Source organism: Scyliorhinus torazame, chromosome 1, assembly GCF_047496885.1.
Source record: "Scyliorhinus torazame isolate Kashiwa2021f chromosome 1, sScyTor2.1, whole genome shotgun sequence".
NCBI lineage: Eukaryota > Metazoa > Chordata > Chondrichthyes > Carcharhiniformes > Scyliorhinidae > Scyliorhinus > Scyliorhinus torazame.
In genome coordinates, this window is record NC_092707.1 from 280,887,366 (window position 1) to 280,913,777 (window position 26,412).

General features: G+C 50.9%; 1 protein-coding gene across 4 annotated transcripts in view; it reads left to right on the forward strand.

The window, feature by feature from the left end:
• LOC140421790 (uncharacterized) overlaps window positions 1–26,412 on the forward strand; it is a 333,807-nt gene that overhangs the window by 212,051 nt on the left and 95,344 nt on the right. For 3 of the 4 annotated variants that reach the window (XM_072506679.1, XM_072506655.1, XM_072506676.1), the window contains one exon: window positions 19,397–19,581. In XM_072506679.1, the coding sequence (XP_072362780.1) occupies window positions 19,397–19,581 (185 nt within the window). The remainder of the gene's footprint in view (window positions 1–19,396; window positions 19,582–26,412) is intronic. The other variant, XM_072506666.1, reaches the window with a different exon arrangement.

Genomic DNA, 26,412 nt, shown 5'->3' on the forward strand with positions numbered 1-26,412 from the left:
GGGGCAGGTATGTGATGGTCAGTGGGAAGCTGGAGGGGATGTTGGTAGTCCTGGTGAATGTTTGTGCCCCAAATTGGGACTTTAATGAGGTGGGGTTAAGGGAGGATCCCAGTCCTGGACATGCACCAGCTGATAATGGGGGGTGATTTTAACATGGTTCTGGATCCCAGGATGGACTGGTTGAGCCCTAAGTCATCGAAGATGTCGGCAGTGGTGGGGGAGCTGAGGGGGTTCATGTATCGTATGAGGGTGGGGGCGGACCCATGGAGGTTTGGGAGGCCGAGGACAAAGGAGCGTTTGTACTTCTTGCATGTGCATCAGGTGCACTCCTGGATCGATTTCTTTGTGATGGATAAGACACTGCTGGCAGGGGTGGCCGACTTGGATCTGATCATGCGTTGCCTTGGGTGGCACAGGGGAGGCCCAACAGTTGCAGTGGAGGTTGGAAGTGGGGTTGTTAGTCGATGAGGGTGTGTGGGAGAGGGTGAGGGCTGCCATCCGGGATTAAGTGGAGCTGAATGACACTGGGGAGGTCACAGCCTCCATGCTGTGGGAGGCACTAAAGACGGTAATTAGGGGCAAAGTTTTTCCATCGGTGCGCATAGGGACAGGGTGGAGCAGGAGGAGAGGGCAAGGCTGGTAGATGAGATCCTGAGGGTGGATAGGATGCAGACAGCGGCGTCAGAGGAGGGGTTTCTAAAGGCGAGTCAGAGGCTCCAGATGGAGTTTGGATTGGTGTCCCTGGGAAAAGTGGTAGGGCAATTGCGGAGGGCCAGAGGGGCAGTGTATGAGTACAGAGAAAAGACAAGTAGGATGCTGACTCACCAGTTGAGGAAGTAGGCAATGCCGAGGGAGATTGGTAGGGTGAGGGATGAGTGGGGCAAAGTGGTTTTGGATCTAGAGGGGGTAAATGGTGGTATTTGAGGCCTTCTATAGAAGGCTGTATGAGTCGGAGCCTCTGTCTGGGGAGGAGGGGATGAGACAGTTCCTGGATGGGTTGGAGTTCCAAGGGTGGAGGGGGAGAAGGTTTGGGGGCCCCAATCAGGCTGAGGGAGGTGTTGGACAGCGTTGGTGTGATGCAGGCAGCGAAGGCCCTGGGGCGGATGGGTTCCCAGTGGAGTTTTGCAAGGCGTTTGGTGCGGAGTTGGGGCCTCTGCTAGTGAGGGTGTATAATGAGGCAAGGGGTAGGGGGAGTTCCCCCCACATTGTCGCAGGCATCCATTTCCCTGATTTTGAAGAAAGACATGGACCTGGAGCAGTGTGGGTCGTACCGCCCAATATCATTACTTAATATTGATGCAAAGTTGTTAACGGAGGTGTTAGCGTCGTGGATAGAGGAGTGTGTGCCCGGGGCGATATGGGAGGACCATTCGGGATTTGTGAAAGGGAGGCAGTTGCTGGCGAATATGCATAGGCTGCTTAATGTTATTATATTGCGCTCGGAGGGGCAGGAGGTAGACGGCCTTCAATCGGGTGGAGTGGCTATATCTGTTGGAGGTGCTGGGTGGGTTTGAGTCTGGCCAGGGGTTCGTAGATTGGGTTCAGTTGCTGTACAGGGGCCGATGGCGAGTGTCCGGCTGAACAGGATGAACTCGGGGTATTTTGGGCTGTATCAGGGATGAGGCAGGCATGCTTGCTCTCCCCATTGCTTTGGCGATAGAGCCACTGGCAATGGCACTTCGGGCTTCAAGAGCGTGGAAAGCGATCAAGTGGGGGGAGGGGGGTTTGCTGAACACAGAGTCTTGCTGCAAGTAGACGATCTGTTGTTATATACTTTGGGAAGGGGTTTGCTGAACACAGAGTCTCGCTGCAAGTAGACGATCTGTTGTTATATACTTTGGGAAGGGGTTTGCTGAACACAGAGTCTCGCTGCATGTAGACGATCTGTTATATACTTTGGAGCCAGTGGGCAGCTTTGAAAGGATTATGAAAATCTTGAGAGAATTTGGCAATGGTGGGGTATAAATTGGAAATGGGGAAGAGTGAGGTATTCACGATTAATGCTAGAGGGCAGGAGAGGAAGTTGGGGGCGTTGCCGTGCCAGATGGTGGGGGTGAATTTTCGGTATCTAGGAATCCAGGCAGCGTGGAGTTGGGCACAGTTACATAAATTGAACTTGGCACGACTGTGGAGGGGATTAAGGCAGATTTCAAGAGGTGGGATGTGTTTCCGCTGTCACTGGCTGGGTACGTGCAGATGGTTAAAATGACAGTGCTGCCCAGGTTCTTGTTCGAGGTCCAGAACCTCCCTATCTTTGTTCCCAAGTCCTTTTTTAGGAAGGTAAACAAGATAATTTCGGCGTTTGTTTGGGCGGGGAAGACCCCACAGGCGAGGAGTGTTTTTGGAGAGCGGGGGGGGAGGGGGGGGGGGGGGGGGGGGAGGGAGAGGTGGGGGGAACTGGTGATGCCATGTTTGATGAATTATTACAGGACGACGAACATCACAATGATGAGGAAATGAGCTGTGGAGGAGGGGTCGGTGTGGAGGCGGATGGAGGCGTCGTGGTGTTGGGGGACGGGTCTGAGGGCACTATTGTTGCCGCAATTTCCGTTCTTGCCAGTCCGGTACTCTGTGAGCCCAGTGGTGGTTTTGCCGTTGCGGGTGTGGAGTCAGTGCAGGCAACATTTTGGGTTAGAGGGCATGTCGATGTGGGCACTGATATGTGATAATCACAGGTTTGTGCCAGCGGGGCTGGATACGAGGTTCCGGGGGTGGCGGAAGGTGGGGATAGAGGTCGGTTTATAGGGGACAAATTTGCAGGTTTGGAAGAGTTGGAGGAAATGTATGAGTTGCCTCATGGGAATGGTTTCAGATATCTACAGGTTGGGGATTTTGTGAGGAAAGAGGTTCCGCCCTTCCAGGGGCTGCCACCTCCGGTGCTGCCAGACAAGCTGTTGTCGGAGGATCATATTGGGGAGGTGGGAGCGTCAGACATTTATGGGGAGTTGATGGAGAGGGAGGGCGCTCCAGTGGAGGAGGTTAAGCGTACCTGAGAGGATGAGTTGGGTGGGAGGTGCAGGCCAGGACGGGGAAAGAGGCCCTGCTGAGGGTGAACGCAGCCTTGCACTGTGCGTGGTTCAGACTCATCCAGTTTAAGTTGGTGCATAGGGCCCACATGACAGTTGAGAAGATGAGCCTGTTCTTTGCAGTGGTGGAAGATAGGCGTAGACAGTGTGCCTGGGAGGGCGCGAATCACATTGACATGTTCTGGGCATGTCGAAAGTTGAGGGGATTCTGGCAGGGGTTCGCGGAAGTCATGTGCGTGATTTTAGGAATAGGGGTGACTCCGAGTCTGGAGGTGGCGATATTTGGCATGTCAGAAGATCCAGGAGTCCAGGTGGGGAGAGAAGCTGATGTATTGACCTTTGCCTCCCTGATAACCCGGAGATGGATCTTGTTGTGCTGGCGGGACTCGGAGCTGCTGAATGTGGTGGTGTGGGTGAGCGACCTGGCAGAATTCCTGCCTTTTGACGTCCGGTGACGGCTATGAGGGAGTAAGTCGCACATTTGGTGGCTCTCGATCCGGTCGGACTTTTGGACCTTTTTTCCTGACTTTTTTGTACTTTTGAGCGCTGGATCTGAAGGCATAGGCACTCAGGCACAGACTCCAGATATAGGTGTATGGAATTAAGAAGCAGAAAGAATCGCAAACAGTTGAAGAAGTGGGCAAACAAGGGCAGTGTAGAAGCTGCTGCTGAGGACAATATGGCCGATGTCTGGACCCCGGTGCAGACAGCCCAGCCAACAACGTAGCATCTGCTGAAGGTCATCCAAGAGGGCTTCACTGCGCTGAAATAGGACAGTTTAGACCCGATCCAGAAATCAATCGAGCGCTTGGAGTACAGGCTGAATGCCCAGGATCGGATGATCCAGAAGCTGGAAAAGGTACTGGAGGAGCAGGAAGATCACCAAACGGTGGTGGAAGTGGAGATGGGGAGGCTGATAGACCAACAAAAAAGGCTTCTGGAAAAGGTGGAGGACCTGGAAAATAGGCCCCGTCGGCAGAATTTGAGAATTGTTGGTCTCACGGAGGGGGCTGAGGGAGAGGTTGCCGCCGCATATGTGGCAGATATCTACCAGGACCTGAGCGTGGAGGTGGCCAGAAGGAGGGCAGGCTACAGGCAAGTCAAAGAGATTCTGTTTAAGAAGCAGGTGAAGTTTGGGCTGCTGTACCCGGCGCGCCTTTGGGTCACGCACGAGGGACGGCACCATTACTTTGAGGAGCCCGAGGACGTGATGGGCTTCGCCAAGAGAGAAGGACTGGTGCCGAACTGAGGACTTTTGGACTTAAGGTAAAAAGTTACTAAGCAATGTTTACACGTTTTTCTTGTATTGTGTTTTTTTTTCTTCTGTATTCGAGTTTTCGTTGGAAAAGAGGGAAGTTAAGGTATTTGGTGCTGGGGGCTTTTTGTGTTCTGATCAGGGTGGTTGGAAGTGCTTTTTACTTATTTTGTATTATTTGGTTTGCACTAGCGTCGGGGTTTTCTTTGTTGCTTGTTTTTTGTTGTTGTTCAGAGCAATTGCTCGAGGGGTTTGGGGAAGTGTTGTTGATGGGTGGGAGGGATGGGTCAGAGGGAACAATAGGTGGGAGACTTGTTGGCACTGGAGTCGAGAATCACCAGGCTAGCTGGTCTACGGAAGCCAGGTGGGGGGTGTTTATATAGCTAGTTTATGGCAGGGGTTAGGTTACAGGGTGTTGTTGCGAGGGGGGGGAAGGGGGGTAGTTGATCTGCTGACGAGGGAGGGACTTGGGTTTGGTAACATGGAGGAGGTTGGAGGGGGGGGGGCTACCAGGAGGTGGGCCAGGGGAAACACGACGCAGGGTCTAGGGGCGGCCCCAAGAAAGGAGATGGCTGATCGGCGGGGTGGGGGGGGGGGGGGCGATGCCCCTGGAACGTTAGAGGGTTAAACGCGTCGGTAAAGAGGGCATGTGTGTTTGCGCATCTGAGGGCGCTGAAGGCAGATGTAATGATGCTCCAGGAGACTCATCTGAAAGTAGCTGACCAGGTTAGGTTAAGGAAGGGCTGGATTAGCCAGGTCTTCCACTCGGGGCTGGACACTAAAACCAGGTGGGTCGTGATTTTGGTTAACAAACGGGTGCAATTCGAGGTGGGTAGCACAATCTTGGATGGGGGGGCAGATTTGTCATGGTGAGTGGCAAGCTCGAGGGGATGAGGGTAGTTTTGGTCAATGTATATGCCCCAAATTGGGACAATGTGGATTTTATTAAGAGACTGTTGGGGAAGATACCTGACCTGGACTCGCACAGGCTGATTATGGGAGGGGATTTCAACACAGTCCTTGACCCCGGCCTAGGCTGGTCGTGTTCAAAAACGGGTAAGGTGCAGGCAATGGCAAAAGAACTGAGGGGGTTCATGGAGCAAATGGGGGGGGCTGATCCATGGAGGGCTAGTCGGCCGACGGGGAAGGAGTTTTCGTTCTATTCGCATGTTCATAAGATGTATCCCCGAATTGATTTTTTCATCATGAGCAGGGATTTGCTGGTGGGGGTGACAGATGTGTAATATTCGGCGATCGCTATCTCGGACCGTGCCCCGCACTGGGTTGATCTGCAGGTCTGTAAGGAAAGTTTTCAGCGCCCTCAATGGAGCCTAGAGGTCGGCCTGTTGGCGGACGAGGCGGTGTGAGAGGGTGAGGAAATGTATGCAAAACTACCTCCAGGTCAATGACACAGGGGAAGTCTCAGCTGCGGTGCTCTGGGAGGCGCTGAAGGCAGTGATGAGAGGGGAGCTGATCTCGATTCGAGCACATAGGGACAGGACGGACAGGGCAGAAACGGACCGACTGGTGAAGGAGATTTTACAGGTAGACAGGAGACATGCGGAGACCCCGAGGGCAGAGCTATTAAGGGAACGACGAAGGCTACAGACTGAGTTTGGGGTGTTGTCCACAGGTAAGGCTGTGGAGCAGCTTCGGAAGGCGAGGGGTGCGATTTATGAGCACTGGGAGAAAGCCAGTAGAATGCTGGCACAGCAACTGAGGAAGAGGAAGGCGGCCAGGGAAATAGGGAAGGCAGTCGACGGGGGGTGGGGGCGAAACGTGGTAGGAGATCCAGCAGGACTGAACAAGGTGTTCAGGGACTTCTATAGTAAGCTTAACACCTCGGAACCCCCTGCAGGTCTGGAGGGGGGGTGGGGGGGGTGGAACACCGAGTTTTATTGTATGCCGACAACCTGCTCTTATCCATTACGGATCCAGTGGCTGGGATGGATGAAATCATGGGAATTCGGCCGGTTCTTGGGGTATAAACTGAACATGGCAAAAAGTGAGTTGTTTGTAGTCCAGGCGAGGGGCCAGGAGGGTCGGCTGAGGGGGCTGCCGTTTAGGTTAGTTTTAGATACTTAGGGATACAGATAGCGCGGGACTGGGGCCGGTTGTACAAGTTGAACTTATCTCAGTTGGTGGAGCAAATGAGGGTCGAGTTCCGGAGGTGGGATGTGCTCCCACTGACACTAGCGGGGAGTGTACAGACGGTTAAAATGACGATCCTCCCGAGATTCCTGTTCATATTCCAGTGTCTCCCCATTTTCATCCCGCGGTCCATTTTTGAGAAGGTCAATAAAATGATTATGGGATTTGTGTGGGCGGGAAAGTCCCCGCGGGTGAGGAAGATTGATGCTCGAGAGGAATCGAGGGGAGGGGGGGCTGGCGCTGCCAAACTTTAGTAACTACTACTGGGCAGCCAACATAGCTATGAAAGGAGTGGGTGGTGGGTGGTGGGTGCGGGGTCAGTTTGGGGGCGAATGGCAGCCCTGGTTACGCGCCCCTGCTGCTCCCGCCGGCACGGTACTCCACCAGCCCTATAGTGGTGGCGACTTTGCGGATCTGGGGCCAATGGAGAAGTCATGTGGGGTAAGTGAGAGCATCAGTCTGGTCCCCAATTTGCGACAATCACCGGTTTGCCCCGGGGAATATGGACGGTGGGTTCTGAACATGGCGGAGGGCTGGGATTGAAAGGATGGGGGATCTGTTCTTGGAAGGGAGATTCCCGAGCATGAGGGCGCTAGAGGAGAAATTTGGGCTGGCGAGAGGGAATGGTTTTGGGTACTTACAGGTGCAGGACTTCCTACGCAGACAGATTCCATCCTTCCTACGCCTGCCACTTAGGGGGATCCAGGACAGGGTAGTGTCCAGTGGATGGGTGGGGGAGGGGAGGGTCTCGGATATCTACAAAGAACTTACGGGGGCAGAGGACACGCAGACCGAGGAGCTGAAGCTTAAGTGGGAAGAGGAGCTCGGGGGTGAGATAGTAGAGGGCTTATGGGCGGAGGCGTTGAGCAGGGTTAACGCGACCGCAACATGTGCCAGGCTCAGCCTGATTCAATTCAATGTCGTCCACCGGGCCCACATGACAGTGGCCTGGATGAGTAAATTCTTTGGACTGGAGGACAGGTGCGCCAGATGTGCGAGAGGACCAACGACCCATGTCCACATGTTCTGGGCATATGCAAAACTCAGGGGGTACTGGCAGGGGTTCGTGGACGTTATGTCCCGGGTACTGAAAACAAGGGTGGTGATGAGTCCAGAGGTGGCAATTTTGGGGGTTTCGGAAGACCCGGGAGTCCAGGAGGAGAGAGAGGCTGACGTTTTGGCCTTTGCTTCCCTGGTAGCCCGGCGACGAATTCTGCTGGCATGGAGGGACTCAAAACCCCCAAAGTCGGAGGCCTGGCTATCGGATATGGCGAGCTTTCTCGGTCTGGGGAAAATTAAGTTCACTCTGAGAGGGTCACTGTCAGGGTTCGCCCGGAGGTGGCAACCATTTATCGACTTCTTCGTGGAAAATTAATCATCAGCAGGGGGGGGTGGGGGGAGGGGTGGGGAGCGGGGGAGGGGGGGTAGGGCAACGTAGATTAGGGGGGCAGTTAGGTGGGTCCTTGTAGAAGGGGAGCTGGTTTTTGCACTATGTTGATTGTTCTTTGCACACTGTTTTGTATTGTTGTTTACTCTGCCAAAATGCCTCAATAAAATTGTTTATCAAAAAAGAAAAATAATTCCTGCCTTTTGAGAAGGTCAAGTTCGCCCTGCGGGGGTCGGAGGAGGGGCTCTCCTGGAGGTGGAAACTGTTCATTGATTTCTTCAAGGTGAATTAAGGGGCCACTGGGTGGCTAGTGGGGGAGTGGGGTAAGGTGAAAATTAGGAAGGTGGGTTGGGTGTTGGTATCGAGGGATGTTGGGGGCCGGTGGTTTCTGTTCATGTTGATGTTTGGTCTTCTGATATCTTCAGATATATTCGTAAAATGCCGTTAATAAAAATACTTTGAAAAAAGAATTACATCAAATGTACAGCAGAGAAACAGGCCATTTGGCCGAATCAATCTATGTTGGTATTTTTGTTCTACTTGAGCCTCCACTTATCCTTCCTCATTGCCTCCACCAACATGACCTATTTTGTCTCATATGCCTCCCTAGCTTCCCCTTAAATACATAGATACTATTTGCCTCAATCACTCACTGGGGGTGACAGCTTCCACATTCTTCACCAAATTTGTGAAGGAACGGCGATAATATTTCCAAGTCAGGATGGTGTGTGTCTTGGAGAGGAACCTGCAGGTGGTGGTGTTTCCATGTGTCTGCTGCCCTTGTCCTTTTAGGTGGCAGAGGTTGTGGGTTTGGAAGGTCCCGTCGAAGGAGAGTCGCTCCAGTGCATCTTGCAAATGGTACACACAACTGTGTCTCGGTGGTGGAGGGAGTGAATGTTGAAGGTGGTGGATGGGTGTGAATCAAGCAGGCCTGCTTTTCCTGGGTGGTGTGGAGGTTCTTGATCAATAGTTGGTGGGACAAGAATCAACTTAGGCCGCAAGTAAGTAATATTAAATAACTCCTCTGCCGTTCCCTTTTTTTTTTTAACAAACAATTTTATTGACGCCGTTCCCTTTTTAAGACCAATTGAAACTGACGTTTGCACATGTAAAACAAACATCAATGATGCCCAATTTCAGGGACCGGAGTCCTGCTTCCAAGAGTGTCAGAGCAGAAATTGCAAATGCCAAGGCCAAGCAGACTGAAGAGTTTAGGATTAATATAGAAAAGAGAAAGGGTGGAGTGAGGGGCTGAAGAAAGAAAAGAATCTCCTGACACAACTTGCTGTGTTTCTGGCCTGACCGGATGTTTTAGATTGACATGGCTTACGATTGAGTTTGTCGGCAACTTTGAAAACTGGCAAGACATAACGCGGGAACACTTGTGCATTTACATAATGCGACTTCTGCAATCACCTTCCACACTATCTTAAGGGTTTACGGCCAAGCCACACCTGAAGGAGCACAATTTTGTATTTGATGATTTAACTCAGACTCAAATAGTTGGCCTGGACTAAATGGGTCCAACATTCAGTTGTTCATTGGTTCCCTTGATTCCCACAGTTCAATGCTTCATTACAACTTTTAAAACTTTTTAATCCACATTTTTATTGAGGTTCTCCAAATCCCCTAATGTTTTTCATTTCACTGCCCTATCTGGTAGATCACTCCAAATATTTATTTCCCATTGGGGTAACAATCTTTGTTTCCAAATCCACTTCAAATTTATTTTTCTCGAATTAAATAAATGACCTTTTAGTAACATTTTGAGTTCACCTTTTTCCGTGCTATTTAATACTTCCCATAGCCCATGAGATACCCTGTTAAGCTTCTCTCTGGCCAGCAAGAGTTTAAATTTCTCGAATATTTCATCACGATTCTTCAACTGTGTATTTGGGATCATTGTTGCTGGGCTTTTGTGCAATCTGTTCCAACGCCCAGAAGTTGTTTAAGAAGTATGATGACCAGAGATGAACAGAGGGAAAACTGGTTCCACATTATCAGGGCAGAATCTAATGCAGGTTCTGAGGCAATGGGAGGGAGGTGGAGTTTGATCGGGGGAGGATTAAGTAATTTAGTGCCCCCCTCATTCAAAGGCACACAATGCCTGATCGAGGTATCTGGCGTCGGGACCAGGCATGCTCTCTGAGAGCCACCACCTACCCTTCATCTCCTTGCCCACGACCACACTCCACGAGCCCTATTCCACATTGCTCACCTGTCTCCAGGGATCCCACGATGAACCCTGGTGAAGGCCCAAATGAATTACTTACTGGCGGACAGGTTTTGTTTTCATTTTTAAACTCGTATCAACTCTTGGTCTTCAAATTGCCCCTTGTTGGACTTCCGGTTGCGGCTATGCGGAGCTAAGCCGCATATTCGGTGGCTCCCGCTAAAACGGACTTTTGGGCTCTCCATAGGAGCCCCAACGGCAATTTTTTCGACGACTTCCAGTGTGGGAAGGTGAGCAAGGTCCTCCCTCCATAGTATATGGATTGGACCAGGAGTGGAGCGGTCAAAAAAGCATTTTTGGAGCAGAGAAAAGCGCGAGGGAGAAAAAACAAGATGGCGGCGGGCGGAGATTAAGCGGCATGGGTGCAGGAGCAGCAGGAGTTTCTCAGGCGCTGCTTTGAGGAGCTGAAGAAAGAGGTGCTGGCGCCAATGCTGACGGCGATCAAGGGGTTAGTGGAGACCCAGAAGGCCCAAGGCGCGGCGATCCAGGAGGTGCGGGAAAAAGCCTTGGAGAACGAGGATGAGATCTTGGGCCTGGCGGTGAAGATGGAGGCACATGAGGCGCTGCACAAGAGATGGGCGGAAAGATTCGAGGACCTGGAGAACAGGTCGAGGAGGAAGAATCTTTGGATTCTGGGTCTCCCTGAAGGAGTGGAGGGGGCCGATGCCGGGGCATATGTGAGCACGATGCTCAACTCGCTGTTGGGGGCGGGGGCCTCTCCGAGTCCCCTGGAGCTAGATTGGGCTCATCGGGTCCTGGCGAGTGTGTCTTGAGATGGGCCAAGAAAGAGCAGAGCAGCAGGTGGGAGAATACGGAGATCCGAATCTATCAGGACTGGAGTGCGGAGGTGGCAAAGAAGAGAGCTGGTTTTAATCGGGCCAAGGCGGTGCTCCATCGGAAGGGGGTGAGGTTCGGAATGCTGCAGCCAGCACGATTGTGGGTCACATTTAAGGATCGACACCACTACTTCGAAACGCCTGAGGAGGCTTGGACCTTTATACAAACTGAAAAGTTGGACTCAAACTGAGGGTTTGTAGTTGTGGGGGGGATGTCGGTTGTATACAGGGTTTGAACTATGCTTCGGGAATGTTCCACGGGTTGGGTGATGGATGGGGATGGGGGAAGAGATCTGATGGGGAGACTGAGAGTGTGTGGGCGCCGGTGCTGGAGGGAGGGGAGGCCCGGGGATGGGGGAATTGGGATAAGGCCGCAACACGAGCGGCGCCAGAGGGGGCGGGGCCGGCTCAGGAAAGCGCGGGATTTTTCGCGCGCTAGAGAAGGACTGAGGGGGGGGGGTTGGAGGAGCGCACACTGATTGCTGGGGAGGAGGGGGAGGGGGTTTCCACACTGGGGGGGGTCAATGGGACAGCGGGGGAGGCCGGGGTCAGCAGGAGTCAGCTGACTTACGGGAGTGTTATGGGGGGAGCAAAAGAGCTAGATACGGATCTAGTGGGGGGAGGGGGGGAATAGGGTTGCTGCTGCATTGGCCGATGGGGAACTGGAAACAGAAGAGGTGGTCGGGACGTGGGTCCCCCGTCTGGGGGACTGGAGAGTGCGGGAGGCGCGGGCACGGGACTGGCCTAGAAAAGGAGATGGCTAGTCAGCAGGAGGAGAGGGGGGGGGGGGGGGGGGGGGGGGGGGGGGGGGGGAGGGAGCCCCCCAATCTGGCTGGTAACTGAGGGGCCTGAATGGGCCGGTTAAGAGGGCCCGAGTGTTCGCGCACTTAAAGGGACTGAAGGCAGACATGGTCATGCTTCAGGAGACACATTTGAAGGTGGCAGACCAGGTCAGGTTAAGAAAGGGATGGGTAGGACAGGTATTCCATTCGGGGCTGGATGCAAAGAACAGAGGGGTGGCAATACTGGTGGGGAAGCGGGTGTCGTTTGAGGCCAAGAAGATTGTAGTGGACAATGGAGGTCGATACGTGATGGTGAGCGGTAGGTTGCAGGGGGCGTGGGTGGTATTGGTAAACGTATACGCCCTGAACTGGGATGATGCTGGATTTATGAAGCGCATGTTGGGGCGGATTCCGGATCTGGAGGCAGGAAGCTTGATAATGGGGGGGGGGATTTCAACACTGTGTTGGACCCAGCATTAGATCGCTCCAGATCCAAGATGGGGAAGAGGCCGGCTGCGGCCAAGGTGCTTAGGGGGTTCATGGACCAGATGGGGTAGTAGATCCGTGGAGATTTGCTAGCCCCTTGGCCAGGGAATTTTCTTTTTTTTCTCACGTACACAGAGCCTACTCCCGGATAGATTTTTTTGTTTTGAGTAGGGCGCTGATCCCGAAAGTGGAGGGAATGGAGTACTCGGCCATAGCCATCTCAGACCACGCCCCGCACTGGGTGGAGCTAGAGTTATGAGAGGAGAGGGACCAACGCCTGCTGTGGCTTCTGGATGTGGGATTACTGGCGGATGAGGAGGTGTGCGGGAGGGTGCGGGGGTGCATTGAAAGGTATTTGGAGGCCAACGACAACGGGGAAGTGCAGGTGGGGGTAGTATGGGAGGCGCTGAAGGCAGTGGTCAGGGGAGAGTTAATCTCCATCAGGGCTCACAGGGAGAAGAGAGAGGGCAGGGAAAGGGAGATGTTAGTGGGGGAAATCCTAAGGGTGGACAGGAGATATGCAGAGGCCCTCGAGGAGGGACTACTTAGGGAGTGGCGCAGTCTCCAGACGGAATTCGACCTGTTGACCATGGGGAAGGCAGAGGCACAGTGGAGGAAAGCACAGGGGGTGACGTACGAGTATGGGGAGAAGGCGAGCCGGATGCTGGCACATCAGCTCCGTAAGAGGATGGCAGAGAGGGAGATAGATGGAGTCAAGGATAGCAGGGGAACTACGGTGTGAAGTGCGGTGAAAGTAAATGAGGCATTTAAGGACTTTTATGAGGAGCTGTACAGATCTCAGCCCCCAGTGGGGGAAGAGGGGATGCGAGGATTTCTAGATCAACTCAGGTTCCCGAGGGTGGAGGAGCAGGAGGTGGCTGGTTTGGGGGCGCCAATTGGGTTGGAGGAGCTGGTTAAAGGACTGGGGAGCATGCAGGCGGGGAAAGCCCTGGGGCCAGGTGGGTTCCCGGTTGTGTTTTACAGGAAGTATGCGGACCTATTAGCCCCGTTGCTAGTGAGGACTTTCAGTGAGGCAAGGGAGGGGGGGACCCTGCCCTGACAATGTCCGGGGCGCTGATTTCTCTGATCCTGAAGCGGGACAAGGACCCACTGCAATGTTGGTCGTATAGGCCAATTTCGCTCCTCAATGTGGATGCTAAGTTGCTGTCAAAAGTGCTGGCAATGAGATTTGAGGACTGTGTCCCTGGGGTGATTCATGAGGACCAGACGGGATTTGAAAAGGGCAGGCAGCTAAACACCAATGTGCAGAGGCTCCTAAACGTGATTATGATGCCATCGGTGGAGGGAGAGGCGGAGACTGTGGCAGCTATGGACGCGGAGAAGGCCTTTGACCGGGTGGAGTGGGAGTATCTCTGGGAAGTGTTGCGGAGGTTTGGGTTTGGGGAGGGGTTTATCAGTTGGGTTAAGCTCCTTTATAGAGCCCTGGTGGCGAGTGTGGCTACGAATCGGCGGAGGTCGGAGTATTTTCGGCTGTATCGAGGGGCGAGACAGGGTGCCCCCTGTCCCACCTGTTGTTTGCATTAGCAATTGAGCCTCTGGCCATGGCATTAAGGGAGTCCAGGAAATGGAGGGGGGTGGTTCGAGGGGGAGAGGAGCATCGGGTGTCGCTGAATGCAAACGACCTGTTGCTGTGTGTGGCAGATCCAGTGGAGGGGATGGTGGAGGTCATGCGGATCCTAAGGGAGTTTGGGGACTTCTCGGGCTATAAGCTCAATGTTGGGAAAAGTGAGCTCTTTGTGGTGCATCCAGGGGACCAGGGAAGAGGGATAGACGACCTACTGTTGAGGAGGGCGGAAAGGAGCTTTTGGTACTTGGGGATCCAGGTAGCTAGGAGCTGGGGGGGTCCTGCACAAACTTAATTTGACGCGGCTGGTGGGGCAGATGGAGGAGGACTTCAAAAGATGGGATGTGTTGCCACTCTCGCTAGCGGGCAGGGTACAGTCGATTAAAATGATGGTCCTCCCGAGGTTTATTTTTGTGTTCCGGTGCCTTCCTATTATGATTACCAAGGCCTTTTTTAAGCGGGTAGGTCGGAGCATCATGGGTTTTGTGTGGGCAAACAAGACCCCAACGTGGTGATGATCCGTAAGTGGGTAATAGAGGGAGAGGGGGCGGCATGGAAGAGGTTGGAGATGGCGTCCTGCAAAGGAACGAGCCTGAGGGCGTTGGTGACAGCACCGCTGCTGCTCTCGCCGACAAGGTACACCACTAGCCCGGTGGTGGCGGCATCGCTGAAGATCTGGGGGCAGTGGAGACGACACAGGGGGTGAGATGGGAGCCTCGGTGTGGTCCCCGATCCGGGAGAACCCTCGGTTCGTCCCAGGAAGGATGGATGGGGGGTTTCGGAGCTGGCATCGGGCAGGGATCAGAAGGATGGGGGACCTGTTGACGGGACGCTTGTGAGCCTAGGGGCGCTGGAGGAGAAGTTTGGGTTACCCCCGGGAAGTGCGTTCAGGTACATGCAGGTGAGGGCGTTTGTGAGGCGACAGGTGAGGGAACTCCCGCTGCTCCCGGCACAAGGGATTCAGGACAGGGTGATTTTAGGTGTATGGGTCGGAGAAGGCAAGGTTTCGGCGATATATCAGGAGATGAAAGAAGAGGAAGAGGCTTTGGGAGAGGAGCTGAAGGGCAAGTGGGAGGAGGAGTTGGGGGAGGAGATTGAAGAGGGTCTGTGGGCTGATGCCCTGAGTAGGGTTAATTCCTCTTCCTTGTGTGCCAGGCTTAGCCTGATACAGTTTAAGGTTATTCACAGAGCACATATGACAAGGGCGAGGCTGAGTAGGTTCTTTGGGATGGAGGACAGATGCGGGAGGTGCTCGGGAAGCCCGGCGAATCATGCCCACATGTTCTGGTCGTGCCCGGCACTGGATGGGTTCTGGAGGGGTTTCGCGAAGACTATGTCCAAGGTGGTGAAAGTCCAGGTCAAGCCAAGTTGGGGGCTGGCACTATTTGGGGTGGCGGACGAGCCGGGAGTGCAGGAGGCGAAAGAGGTCGGTATTCTGGCCTTTGCGTTCCTGGTAGCCCGGCGGAGGATCTTGCTCATGTGGAAGGACGTGAAGCCCCCCAGTGTGGAGGCCTGGATAAATGACATGGCAGGGTTCATTAAGCTGGAGAGGATGAAGTTTGCCTTGAGAGGGTCTGCGCAGGGGTTCTTCAGGCGGTGGCAACCGTTCCTAGACTATCTCGCGGAGCATTCGAATGAGGTCGGTCAGCAGCAGCAGCAACCCAGGGAGGGGGGGTGGGGTATTTGGGCGGGTGGGGGAGGGGGTTTTCCTAGGAGTACTTGTAAAAAAAAAAAAGCATATGGGAGGGTTAATATGTGCGGGAGAAACCCATTGTATAAGTTCTGTATTATGTGAGAGAAGAGAGGTCAGGAGCACAGATTTGACGTCGCAGGAGGGGGCCAGTGTGCAGGTAGGTGGTTTGAAGTGTGTCTACGTCAATGCCAGGAGTATACGAAATAAGGTAGGGGAACTGGCAGCATGGGTTGGTACCTGGGACTTCGATGTTGTGGCCATTTCGGAGACATGGATAGAGCAGGGACAGGAATGGATGTTGCAGGTTCTGGGGTTTAGGTGTTTTAGTAAGCTCCGAGAAGGAGGCAAAAGAGGGGGAGGGGTGGCGCTGCTAGTCAAGAGCAGTATTACGGTGGCGGAGAGGATGCTAGATGGGGACTCATCTTCCGAGGTAGTACGGGCTGAGGTTAGAAACAGGAAAGGAGAGGTCACGCTGTTGGGAGTTTTCTATAGGCCTCCAAATAGTTCTAGGGATGTAGAGGAAAGGATGGCGAGGATGATCCTGGATAAGAGCGAAAGTAACAGGGTAGTTATTATGGGAGACTTTAACTTTCCAAATATTGACTGGAAAAGATATAGTTCGAGTACATTAGATGGGTCGTTTTTTGTACAGTGTGTGCAGGAGGGTTTCCTGACACAATATGTTGACAGGCCAACAAGAGGCAAGGCCACGTTGGATTTGGTTTTGGGTAATGAACCTGGCCAGGTGTTGGATTTGGAGGTAGGAGAGCACTTTGGGGACAGTGACCACAATTCGGTGACGTTTACGCTAGTGATGGAAAGGGATAAGTATACACCGCAGGGCAAGAGTTATAGCTGGGGGAAGGGCAATTATGATGCCATTAGACGTGACTTGGGGGGGATAGGTTGGAGAAGTAGACTGCAAGTGTTGGGCACACTGGATAAGTGGAGCTTGTTCAAGGATCAGCTACTGCGTGTTCTTGATAAGTATGTACCGGTCAGGCAGGGAGGAAGGCTTAGAGCGAGGGAACCGTGGTTTACCAAAGAAGTGGAATCTCTTGTTAAGAGGAAGAAGGAGGCCGATGTGAAGATGAGGTGTGAAGTTTCAGTTGGGGTGATGGATAGTTACAAGGTAGCGAGGAAGGATCTAAAGAGAGAGCTAAGGCGAGCAAGGAGGGGACATGAGAAGTATTTGGCAGGTAGGATCAAGGAAAACCCAAAAGCTTTCTATAGGTATGTCAGGAATAAGCGAATGACTCGGGTAAGAGGAGGACCAGTCAAGGACTGGGATGGGAAGTTGTGTGTGGAGTCTGAAGAAATAGGCGAGATACTAAATGAATATTTTTCGTCAGTATTCACTCAGGAAAAAGATAATGTTGTGGAGGAGAATGCTGAGACCCAGGCTATTAGAATAGATGGCATTGAGGTACGTAGGAAAGAGGTGTTGGCAATTCTGGACAGGCTGAAAATAGATAAGTCCCCGGGGCCTGATGGGATTTATCCTAGGATTCTCTGGGAGGCCAGGGAAGAGATTGCTGGACCTTTGGCTTTGATTTTTATGTCATCATTGGCTACAGGAATAGTGCCAGAGGACTGGAGGATAGCAAATGTGGTCCCTTTGTTCAAAAAGGGGAGCAGAGACAACCCCGGCAACTATAGACCGGTGAGCCTCACGTCTGTAGTGGGTAAAGTCTTGGAGGGGATTATAAGAGGCAAGATTTATAATCATCTAGATAGGAATAATATGATCATGGATAGTCAGCATGGCTTTGTGAAGGGTAGGTCATGCCTCACAAACCTTATTGAGTTCTTTGAGAAGGTGACTGAACAGGTAGACGAGGGTAGAGCAGTTGATGTGGTGTATATGGATTTCAGTAAAGCGTTTGATAAGGTTCCCCACAGTAGGCTATTGCAGAAAATACGGAGGCTGGGGATTGAGGGTGACTTAAAGATGTGGATCAGAAATTGGCTAGCTGAAAGGAGACAGAGGGTGGTGGTTGATGGGAAATGTTCAGAATGGAGTTCAGTTACAAGTGGCGTACCACAAGGATCTGTTCTGGGGCCGTTGCTGTTTGTCATTTTTATCAATGACCTAGAGGAAGGCGCAGAAGGGTGGGTGAGTAAATTTGCAGACGACACTAAAGTCGGTGGTGTTGTCGACAGTGAGGAAGGATGTAGCAGGTTACAGAGGGACATATAGATATAGATATAGATATAGATCATACAGTGCAGAAGGAGGCCATTTGGCCCATCGAGTCTGCACCGACCCACTTAAGCCCTCACTTCCGCCCTATCCCCGTAACCCAATAACCCCTCCTAACCTTTTTGGACACTAAGGGCAATTTATCATGGCCAATCCACCTAACCTGCACATCTTTGGACTGTGGGAGGAAACCGGAGCACCCGGAGAAAACCCACGCAGACATGGGGAGAACGTGCAGACTCCGCACAGACAGTGACCCAGCGGGGAATCGAACCTGGGACCCTGGCGCTGTGAAGCCACAGTGCTATCCACTTGTGCTACCGTGCTGCCCTAATAGATAAGCTGCAGAGCTGGGCTGAGAGGTGGCAAATGGAGTTTAATGTAGAGAAGTGTGAGGTGATTCACTTTGGAAGGAATAACAGGAATGCGGAATATTTGGCTAATGGTAAAGTTCTTGGAAGTGTGGATGAGCAGAGGGATCTAGGTGTCCATGAACATAGATCCCTGAAAGTTGCCACCCAGGTTGATAGGGTTGTGAAGAAGGCCTATGGAGTGTTGGCCTTTATTGGTAGAGGGATTGAGTTCCGGAGTCAGGAGGTCATGTTGCAGCTGTACAGAACTCTGGTACGGCCGCATTTGGAGTATTGCGTACAGTTCTGGTCACCGCATTATAGGAAGGACGTGGAGGCTTTGGAGCGGGTGCAGAGGATATTTACCAGGATGTTGCCTGGTATGGAGGGAAAATCTTATGAGGAAAGGCTGATGGACTTGAGGTTGTTTTCGTTGGAGAGAAGAAGGTTAAGAGGAGACTTAATAGAGGCATACAAAATGATCAGGGGGTTAGATAGGGTGGACAGTGAGAGCCTTCTCCCACGGATGGAAATGGCTGGCACGAGGGGACATAGCTTTAAACTGAGGGGTAATAGATATAGGACAGAGGTCAGAGGTAGGTTCTTTACGCAAAGAGTGGTGAGGCCATGGAATGCCCTACCGGCAACAGTAGTGAACTCGCCAACATTGAGGGCATTTAAAAGTTTATTGGATAAGCATATGGATGATAATGGCATAGTGTAGGTTAGATGGCTTTTGTTTCGGTGCAACATCGTGGGCCGAAGGGCCTGTACTGCGCTGTATTGTTCTATGTTCTATGTTCTATGTTTGATTGATATGTTTCTGTTCTGTTCTTTTCTCTTTTCTTTTCTGTTACGGGGGGGGGGTTTAATTGGTTGAAAATTTTTGTTGGAAATACTTTGAATAAACATATTTTTTTTAAAAAAAATTGCCCCTTGTTGATTTTGCCTCCTCCCATTGTCCGCCTTCCTTTCTGTGCCCTCTCTGTTCCCTCACTCCTTTCTCCTCCCTGTTTCTTCCCTCTTCTGTGTCTCCTCCCTTTCTCCTCTAATGCTGTCCTTGCTCCTCTGTCTATCCTTTCCCACTGTCCTCTCTCTCCAGCATCTATGCAAGGATCTGGACAGGTGAGTAGCCTGAAGTGGGTGAGCTCTCTATGCTGCACGAGCAGCGACAGCAACTCGCCAAATGCATTTAAGGGAGGTGTAAGGTGCCAATTTCAGGACCGTGGTGGGCATTCCTGGCTTGAGCAACACAATGCTGGGCCTGTTTTAATGGAGGCGGACGTGTCTCTATCCCTGATTGTCGGTAACTGTTAGCTGAGAGTAAGTGCAGCAGCCTGCACCGACCTGCATACAGTCCAGCCTGTCATGATACTGCTCCCCTAATTATAAATGTATTTCCAAACCAGCAGGTACCTTCAAAGCTCTCAGGCATTTACAAGGACAGAGCAGCCCAGCAGAGCTGCAAAGGCCCACTCGCAGAGCACCAGCGAAAACAAAATGATTCTTCCGTCGGCATCTGTCAGTGGGAGTCCAATGTTGCTTCCTCGCAAGTCTGTACCTCTGGGACGATCCCACTTGGCAGGGAAATGGGGTAAGATTCTAAATATAGTGCTGTGACCTTCAAGTTCCATCTGATCGTCTGTGGCTTTTGGTTAACCATTTAATACCAGGCACCACTTTGTATCTGCCAAAGTTATGTAGGTACAGTAACATTACAGTAGCAACACCTCAATCTCAAATTCCCTTGGAGGTTTTGTCAGACCCCTGGTACAATTCCAGGTTTCCCTGGCCATACTTAGCAAGGGTGAGAGATGAATATTTGTTACTGACTCATCAAATGGGCCTCAATTGGAGGGTTTCCAGGCCAGAGAATCACTTCCTCTATACGAGAAAAATTAATAATATAATCTGGCTCAGCTCTCCCCGCACATAGAGTGCCATGATTGAGGAGGAACACAGTGAGTCTAGGCTAAGACTTCTTCCTCCTCCACCAACCACGTCACCTGGAGACCAGAGGCTGGGTTAACCAGCGGCCGCCTGCTGACACCATTTATGTTCAAGCGCTCCCACGGACCCCACAAACCCAGCGTGCATGCTCCTTGTAGCTGCTCCGGACAGAGCCATGGGATTTCTTAGGCCTTAGAGTTTCTTTCAGGACTTCAGTCAATTATCGTCATTATGCATAGCTCCGAGGGCAGATTATCGTCATTATGCATAGCTCCGAGGGCAGATTATCGTCATTATGCATAGCTCCGAGGGCAGATTAGGATTGCAAAGAGTGCAGAAGTGCTGAGAGTGAAAAATTGAGCATTGGCAAAGCACGGTAGCATTGTGGGTAGCACAATTGCTTCACAGCTCCAGGGTCCCAGGTTCAATTCCGGCTTGGGTCACTGTCTGTGCGGAGTCTGCACATCCGCCCCGTGTGTGCGTGGGTTTCCTCTCCGGTTCCCTCCCACAGTCCAAAGATGTGCAGGTTAGGTGGATTGGCCATGATAAATTGCCCTTAGTGTCCAAAATTGTCCTTAGTGTTGGGTGGGGTTACTGGGTTATGGGGATAGGGTGGGGGTGTGGACCTTGGGTAGGGTGCTCTTTCTAAGAGCCGGTGCAGACTTGATGGGCTGAATGGCCTCCTTCTGCTCTGTAAAATTTATGAAATCTATGAAATATGGTGATTTGAATGGAGAGTAGCTAATTAATGGCCGCTTAAGTGTTTCATCGTGCCTCTGGTGGCATTTTACCAGCAGTAAATGGGTCCTCTGCCATATATGAAAAATCCCTGGTGGGATCAGTGGGGATCACCTGATCAGGCACCTTGTGTCCCACAGAGGGCACCCCCGGCAGCAAGGGTGACCCCCGTGGAAACACCAATCCCTGTCCTCAATTATTCCCCCTCCTTGTCGAACCTTGGTTCGAGAGTGGAGTCCATGATGCCTCTCTGGGCCAGGTTCAGTTCCAGCAGTGGCCATTACTCCTGGTGGCGCTGCTGGGAATAAAGAGCTGTGAACGGTGACCATGCCTGGAAGGAATAGGAGCCCCGATGCCTGGCTACTTCTTGATGGATGCAAACTTGGGTCAGGGCACCCAGAACCAATCAAGGTGGGATTGCCTGTGGTCACTACTGTCCTGTAAACTCCCAGGCAGGGAAGGGGTGAGGTCATGGATGGATTTGAAACAAATGTGAGAATTTTCAAATCCAATTACTGCAGGACTGGGAGACAATGTAGGTCAATGAACACAGAAATGATGGACAAACAGGATCTCATTGTGCTCTTTCATCTGTCGCCCAAATGCAGCTGGTGATTGTCAGCTCTCAATTTCTGGACATTAATAACACTGAGCTGCTTGTACGAACATCAGCAGGAAACTGTGTGTGGGCCAATCCAACCATAATTTTAATATTTTTGTGCATCTCCCACCAGTTTCAGGCAGGTTGTATGAATTTCCACAAACGCTTTCACTCAATCTTACGACTGTAAGTCCAACTGACCCTGATCAGACGATTACCTCCCATGGGGAAGTAGACACCATGAGTTAAATTAATTAATGCTGGATCAGTCAACATTTAAACTAAGAAGGGATTGAAAATGCACAGGATATATATAGTTAGAGATAACTTCACGCGGAGCCTGAAGTGATATCAGAAATGTCACGCCAGGCAAGGCAGCTGGTGATGGGGGACTATTAGAATGTACAGTCAGAGGGCTATTTTGGGCTTCTGCTTGAGTCACGTTTAGTGTTTCTTCGTTCTAAAAAGTGCTGGCACAAAATCCACACTGAGTGTACAGATTTCAATAAGTTAATCTCAGCTGAATTGGGATACTTAAATTAACCTCAGCAACCTGGTGAGAAAGGACAAAAAATAAGTCGGACTTCATCCCACTTGCACCAATTCCTGCTGGAGAGCCTAGAGATGTCGATGGGTTAGGCTTCAATGTGATACCCTCACTGTAGGCACACTCAAATCTGACAACCAATATTTATGGTAATGCAGTCCTTTTAATGTGTTTGATTAATTCTATCGCACTCAAAATGGCCTGAGCTTTGTTGGGCTGATGGGGATCTTGCCCATTTGTCAGAGAACCAACGGAGAACCTCCTTGAGTTCTGTGGGGATGGACCAATGGAATCCAGTGCCCCAGGTACTTAGTGGCCACTGTTAGGCCATCCCCATGATTGTGGACCCCATCAAGAGCTGCTGGCCAATCAGAAGCAGGCATCCCCTCAGGCCACTAGTGCTAGCCGCTGGTGACACCACACCTACCATAGGCCCAGGAATGTCAAGGGATCCCAAACCAAAGGTGAATAAGGCTGGGATCCACACTGCGGGATAGGATAAAATGCCAGCATTTCACTCCAGACTTTCCTGAAAAAAATAAAGAGCAATTCACTTACCTACAGGGGGCTGGCAGGGACCCGGGGAGCTTCACGCAGCTTTGGCTGCAGATACAGGCCCCCACGCTTCCGGTTCCGAGCTAGCGCATGTGCACAGCGGCGGCCTCCAGCGGCCTCAGGTGGCGGATACATGCAGAGTATCCACCAGCTGAGGTCATTGCCAGAGGCCCGCCCCACTATTCTCCACCCCTGACTGGCTGAATCGCCGATGGTGCATTTCTAATGTGGTCCCAGCCGTTCGGGAATCTCGCATGGCGGCTGCGGACTCCGTCCACGGCCGCCACATTCGGGGGCGGGATGATCGGAGGGCAAGGGGGCCTCATTTGGGACTGGGGTAGTTTTGAGCGGGCGGTCCGGGTCGGGAGCGTGGCCGATTGGGAGCACTATTTCTGCGGTCCAGGTCCGCGGTCAGAGTCCGCCATGGAACACGGTGCAGCCGCTGGAGGCCGCCACCGTGCTCTTGCGCGCCGCCTGACCCGGAAATGCAGGGGACCGTATCGGCAGCTGGAGCTGTGAGCTCCACAACAGCTGCCTGCCAGCCCCCTGCAAGTCAGTGAATCTGTGGCCTTGTGACACCAGTTTTTCTGGCGTAAAAGACCACAGTTTTCATGACGGCGTGGGGGACATAGTCCCTGAAACGGAAAATCTAGCCTCTGTCCTTCTGCGGCTGTTGTAAATCTCACTGACCTGGCATCACGTTGGCAAGATTTGAATATTGAATGAAGGGGGGCTCATATGGCGGGGAGCCGGTTAATGGTATTCCTGGGCTGGATTCTCCGTCCTGCTGCGCCACCTTTCTGTTTCAGCATGTCAGCGGGATGCTCCGTTATGCCGGCTGGTCAATGGGGTTTCCCATTGTGCGGCAGCTCCACGCTGTCGGGAAACCCCTGGGCTGCCTTCTTGAACTGCTGCAGTCCATATGGTGTAGGTACACCCGCAGTGCTGTTAGGGACAAAGATCAAGGATTTTGACCTGCCGACAGCGAAGGAACGGCAATATATTTCCAAGTCAGGATGGTGACTGCCTTGCAGAGGAACTTGCAGGTGGCGGTGTTCCCTTGCCCCTGATGCTCCAGTCATTCTAGATGGCATAGTTTGTGGGTTTGTGCTGCCGAAGGAGCCTTGGTGAGTTGCTGATCACACACAAAGTGGGCGAGATTTTCCATGCCCCTATGCGGTGTGATTTGACATTGCGGAAGTGGCAAGCAATTGGCCATCGCTGTCAAAGTGATGGGTTTGCCATCAGTAGAACCGCAAGATCCCGGCTGCAGGAATGGCTGGAAAAATCTGGTCACAGATTGTGACCTTTAGCCCAGTATTATCGAGTTTGCTCTGTTTGTGGAACCAAACCGCAACATCTATTTGTGCTTTAATGAGAGGAGGATATAATCTGAAGGAACATCAGCAAATAAAATCCATTTTGCGCTGCAGAAACATGCCATTCAAATCGTGTCTCTTAACTTCATGGAATTATTTACCTGGCTATGTATGTTTACTCCACTTCTCCTAATATTTGGAGTGCTGGTTGAATGATTTATGCAAACTTCTTTGCCAAAAGCTTTTGAATTGAAAAGGGAGAGAGGATGAGCTGGTTTCTGTGAGTTCTGTTTACAGTTCTACATTTCTGTTGTAGGAAGGAGTGACACACCTGTTGGACTTACTCCACTGAATGTTTAGTACTTATCCCTAGATGCCTCAGAAGTATTGTAGTCTCATTTTTGGAAAATATATTGAAAATGGTTAATATAATAAGCTATATAATTACTCCATTTACTGAATGGGGAGAGTCAGAAGGGCGGATGATTTCACGCATGACTCCTTCTCCCTTCCTTTCAATCTTATTATCGAGCTTATTCTTTAATCAGTCTGCTAAAATATATGTTGAAGGAGGAAGGTGAAGAAATAAGATTGCCTTTAAATATTTAGCACCTTTCACTCTTACACCCCCACCCTAAGATGTTCCATAGCACTTAAAGCCAAAGAATGACTTTTAAAGATAATCTGACAATATTCATGTGAAGCAATTTAGGATGTCTTAGAGAAGGTGCTATATAAATGCAAGATGTTGTTGTTAAATTGTCACTGTTGTTCTTTCCCCCGTGGAACCAATTTGTGCAAGGCAAGATCCCAGTAATTGAGATAAAATATCTGGGACTACGTTTGGGTTGTGGTGACTGAGCGCTGAATTTTGGCCAGGGTACCATGACAACGCCATGCTCCACTTCGAATTGTACAATGGGATCTGTTCCATTCACCTGAACCCAGGCAGATAGCGATGTAGTCTCACATTAATTCCAAAGACAGCACTTCTTTCACTACTGCAATGAAGTGTCAACCTAGATTAGTGTAACAACATGTAGCAACAGCTTTCAGTTGTGTCGCACTCTTGACATGGAAAGAGATGTCTCAAAGTGCTTGACAATAAAGTGCTGGAGACTGATATTCTTCATAAAAAGTTGTTGATGGAAAGCACACATGAATAGATTGATACCATCACAGCAAATCAGCTTGGCTGATATTGACTCATTGGCTAACATTTCTGGAAGGGAAGAAGAAAATAAAATAACATTTATATAGTGCCATGGGATCTTCCATGTCCACATGTGCGGACAGAAGAGCCTCAGTTTAACCCCTCAATCGAAATAAGGGCACCTCCAACAGTGTAGCACTGCCTCAGTACTGCACTGTGATGCCAACCCAGATCAGGGTTTAGCAAACATAATAACAAGAAAAGCCATTTTTAAAATCTGCCTCCGCCCTTCAGAGGGGAAGCTTATATTCCACGATCCCCAATGGGAGATCGATCGGGTCTCCCCGTGGGTCTCCTGGGGGTTATAACAGTCAAAAAAGATAGTTGATCTCAGGTACCTGTGCATCGAGCTCATTTTAACGATAATTACACTTCAGCTCGTACACAAGGACATTTCGCCTAATCTTGTTTTGGCAAATTCAATGTCCATTTATGAAGTTGGACTTTTAAAAATGGTTCCCTTCATGTGGTCAGTGTGGACACATTTCCAAAATGTGTAAAGTCTAGCTAGCTCCAAATGATATGGGCACAGAAAGTTTGACTAATGACCTGGACGCATGAGTTCAAACCAGCTGGGAAATTTTAATTTAATTAATGAAAGAAATCCGGAGTGAAAAACTAGTGTCAGTGATAGTGACGGTGAAACCACCAGATTATGATTAACCCATCTGGTTCACTAATGTCCTTTAAGGAAGGAAATCTGCCGCCCTTACCTGGTCTGGCCTACACGTGACTCCAGACCTGTGTAGTTGACTATTAACTGCCCTTTGAAAAGGCCTAGCAAACCACTTCAGTTTAAGGAGATGGTTTACCACCATCCTTTCAAGGGCAATAAATGTTGGCAGTGCAAATTAAATCCACCTCCCACGAATTAATAAAAAATATTCCAATCATTTAGAAAGGCTAAAAAACACCCAAGGAGAAAAATAGAGCAGATCGAAAAAGAGGCAAGCTAAGTGTGAAGATGAAACTCAAAGCACTTTGTCCTGAGAGGGGTGGAAGTGACATTAAAATCTACAATCAAAACAGACAAATCCTGATCCATGTAAATCCCGGGTAGTCCATTTTTTTAAACTTATTGTGCCTTATTTTTAAAAAAAGATAATCGCTTGTTCATTGCAGAAACACAGGGGTTTTACAGTGTTGCAAGTCGAAGTGCTGCTGAAAATGGAAATATTCTACAGGAAAGGCATTCAGGGAAGGAAGTAATGACAACAGGCAAGAAAATAAAAGATTTAAAGATGCGGCACCTGCTTTCTCTTTTTTTTTAACAAACATTTTATTAAGGCATTTATGGTTTTATAACAACAAAAGATACAAATACAAATGTAAACATAATTCAGTGCGTAACACACCACTTCATCTCCCACTGTTCACACCTAAGCTAGACAAAAATAGCCTAACTCTGCTACCCCCCCTTACTCCCTAAAGGTAGGGGCCTTTATTGAATCTGCTAGCAGTTTAGATTTCCCCGAAGAAGTCGATAAATGGCTGCCACCTCC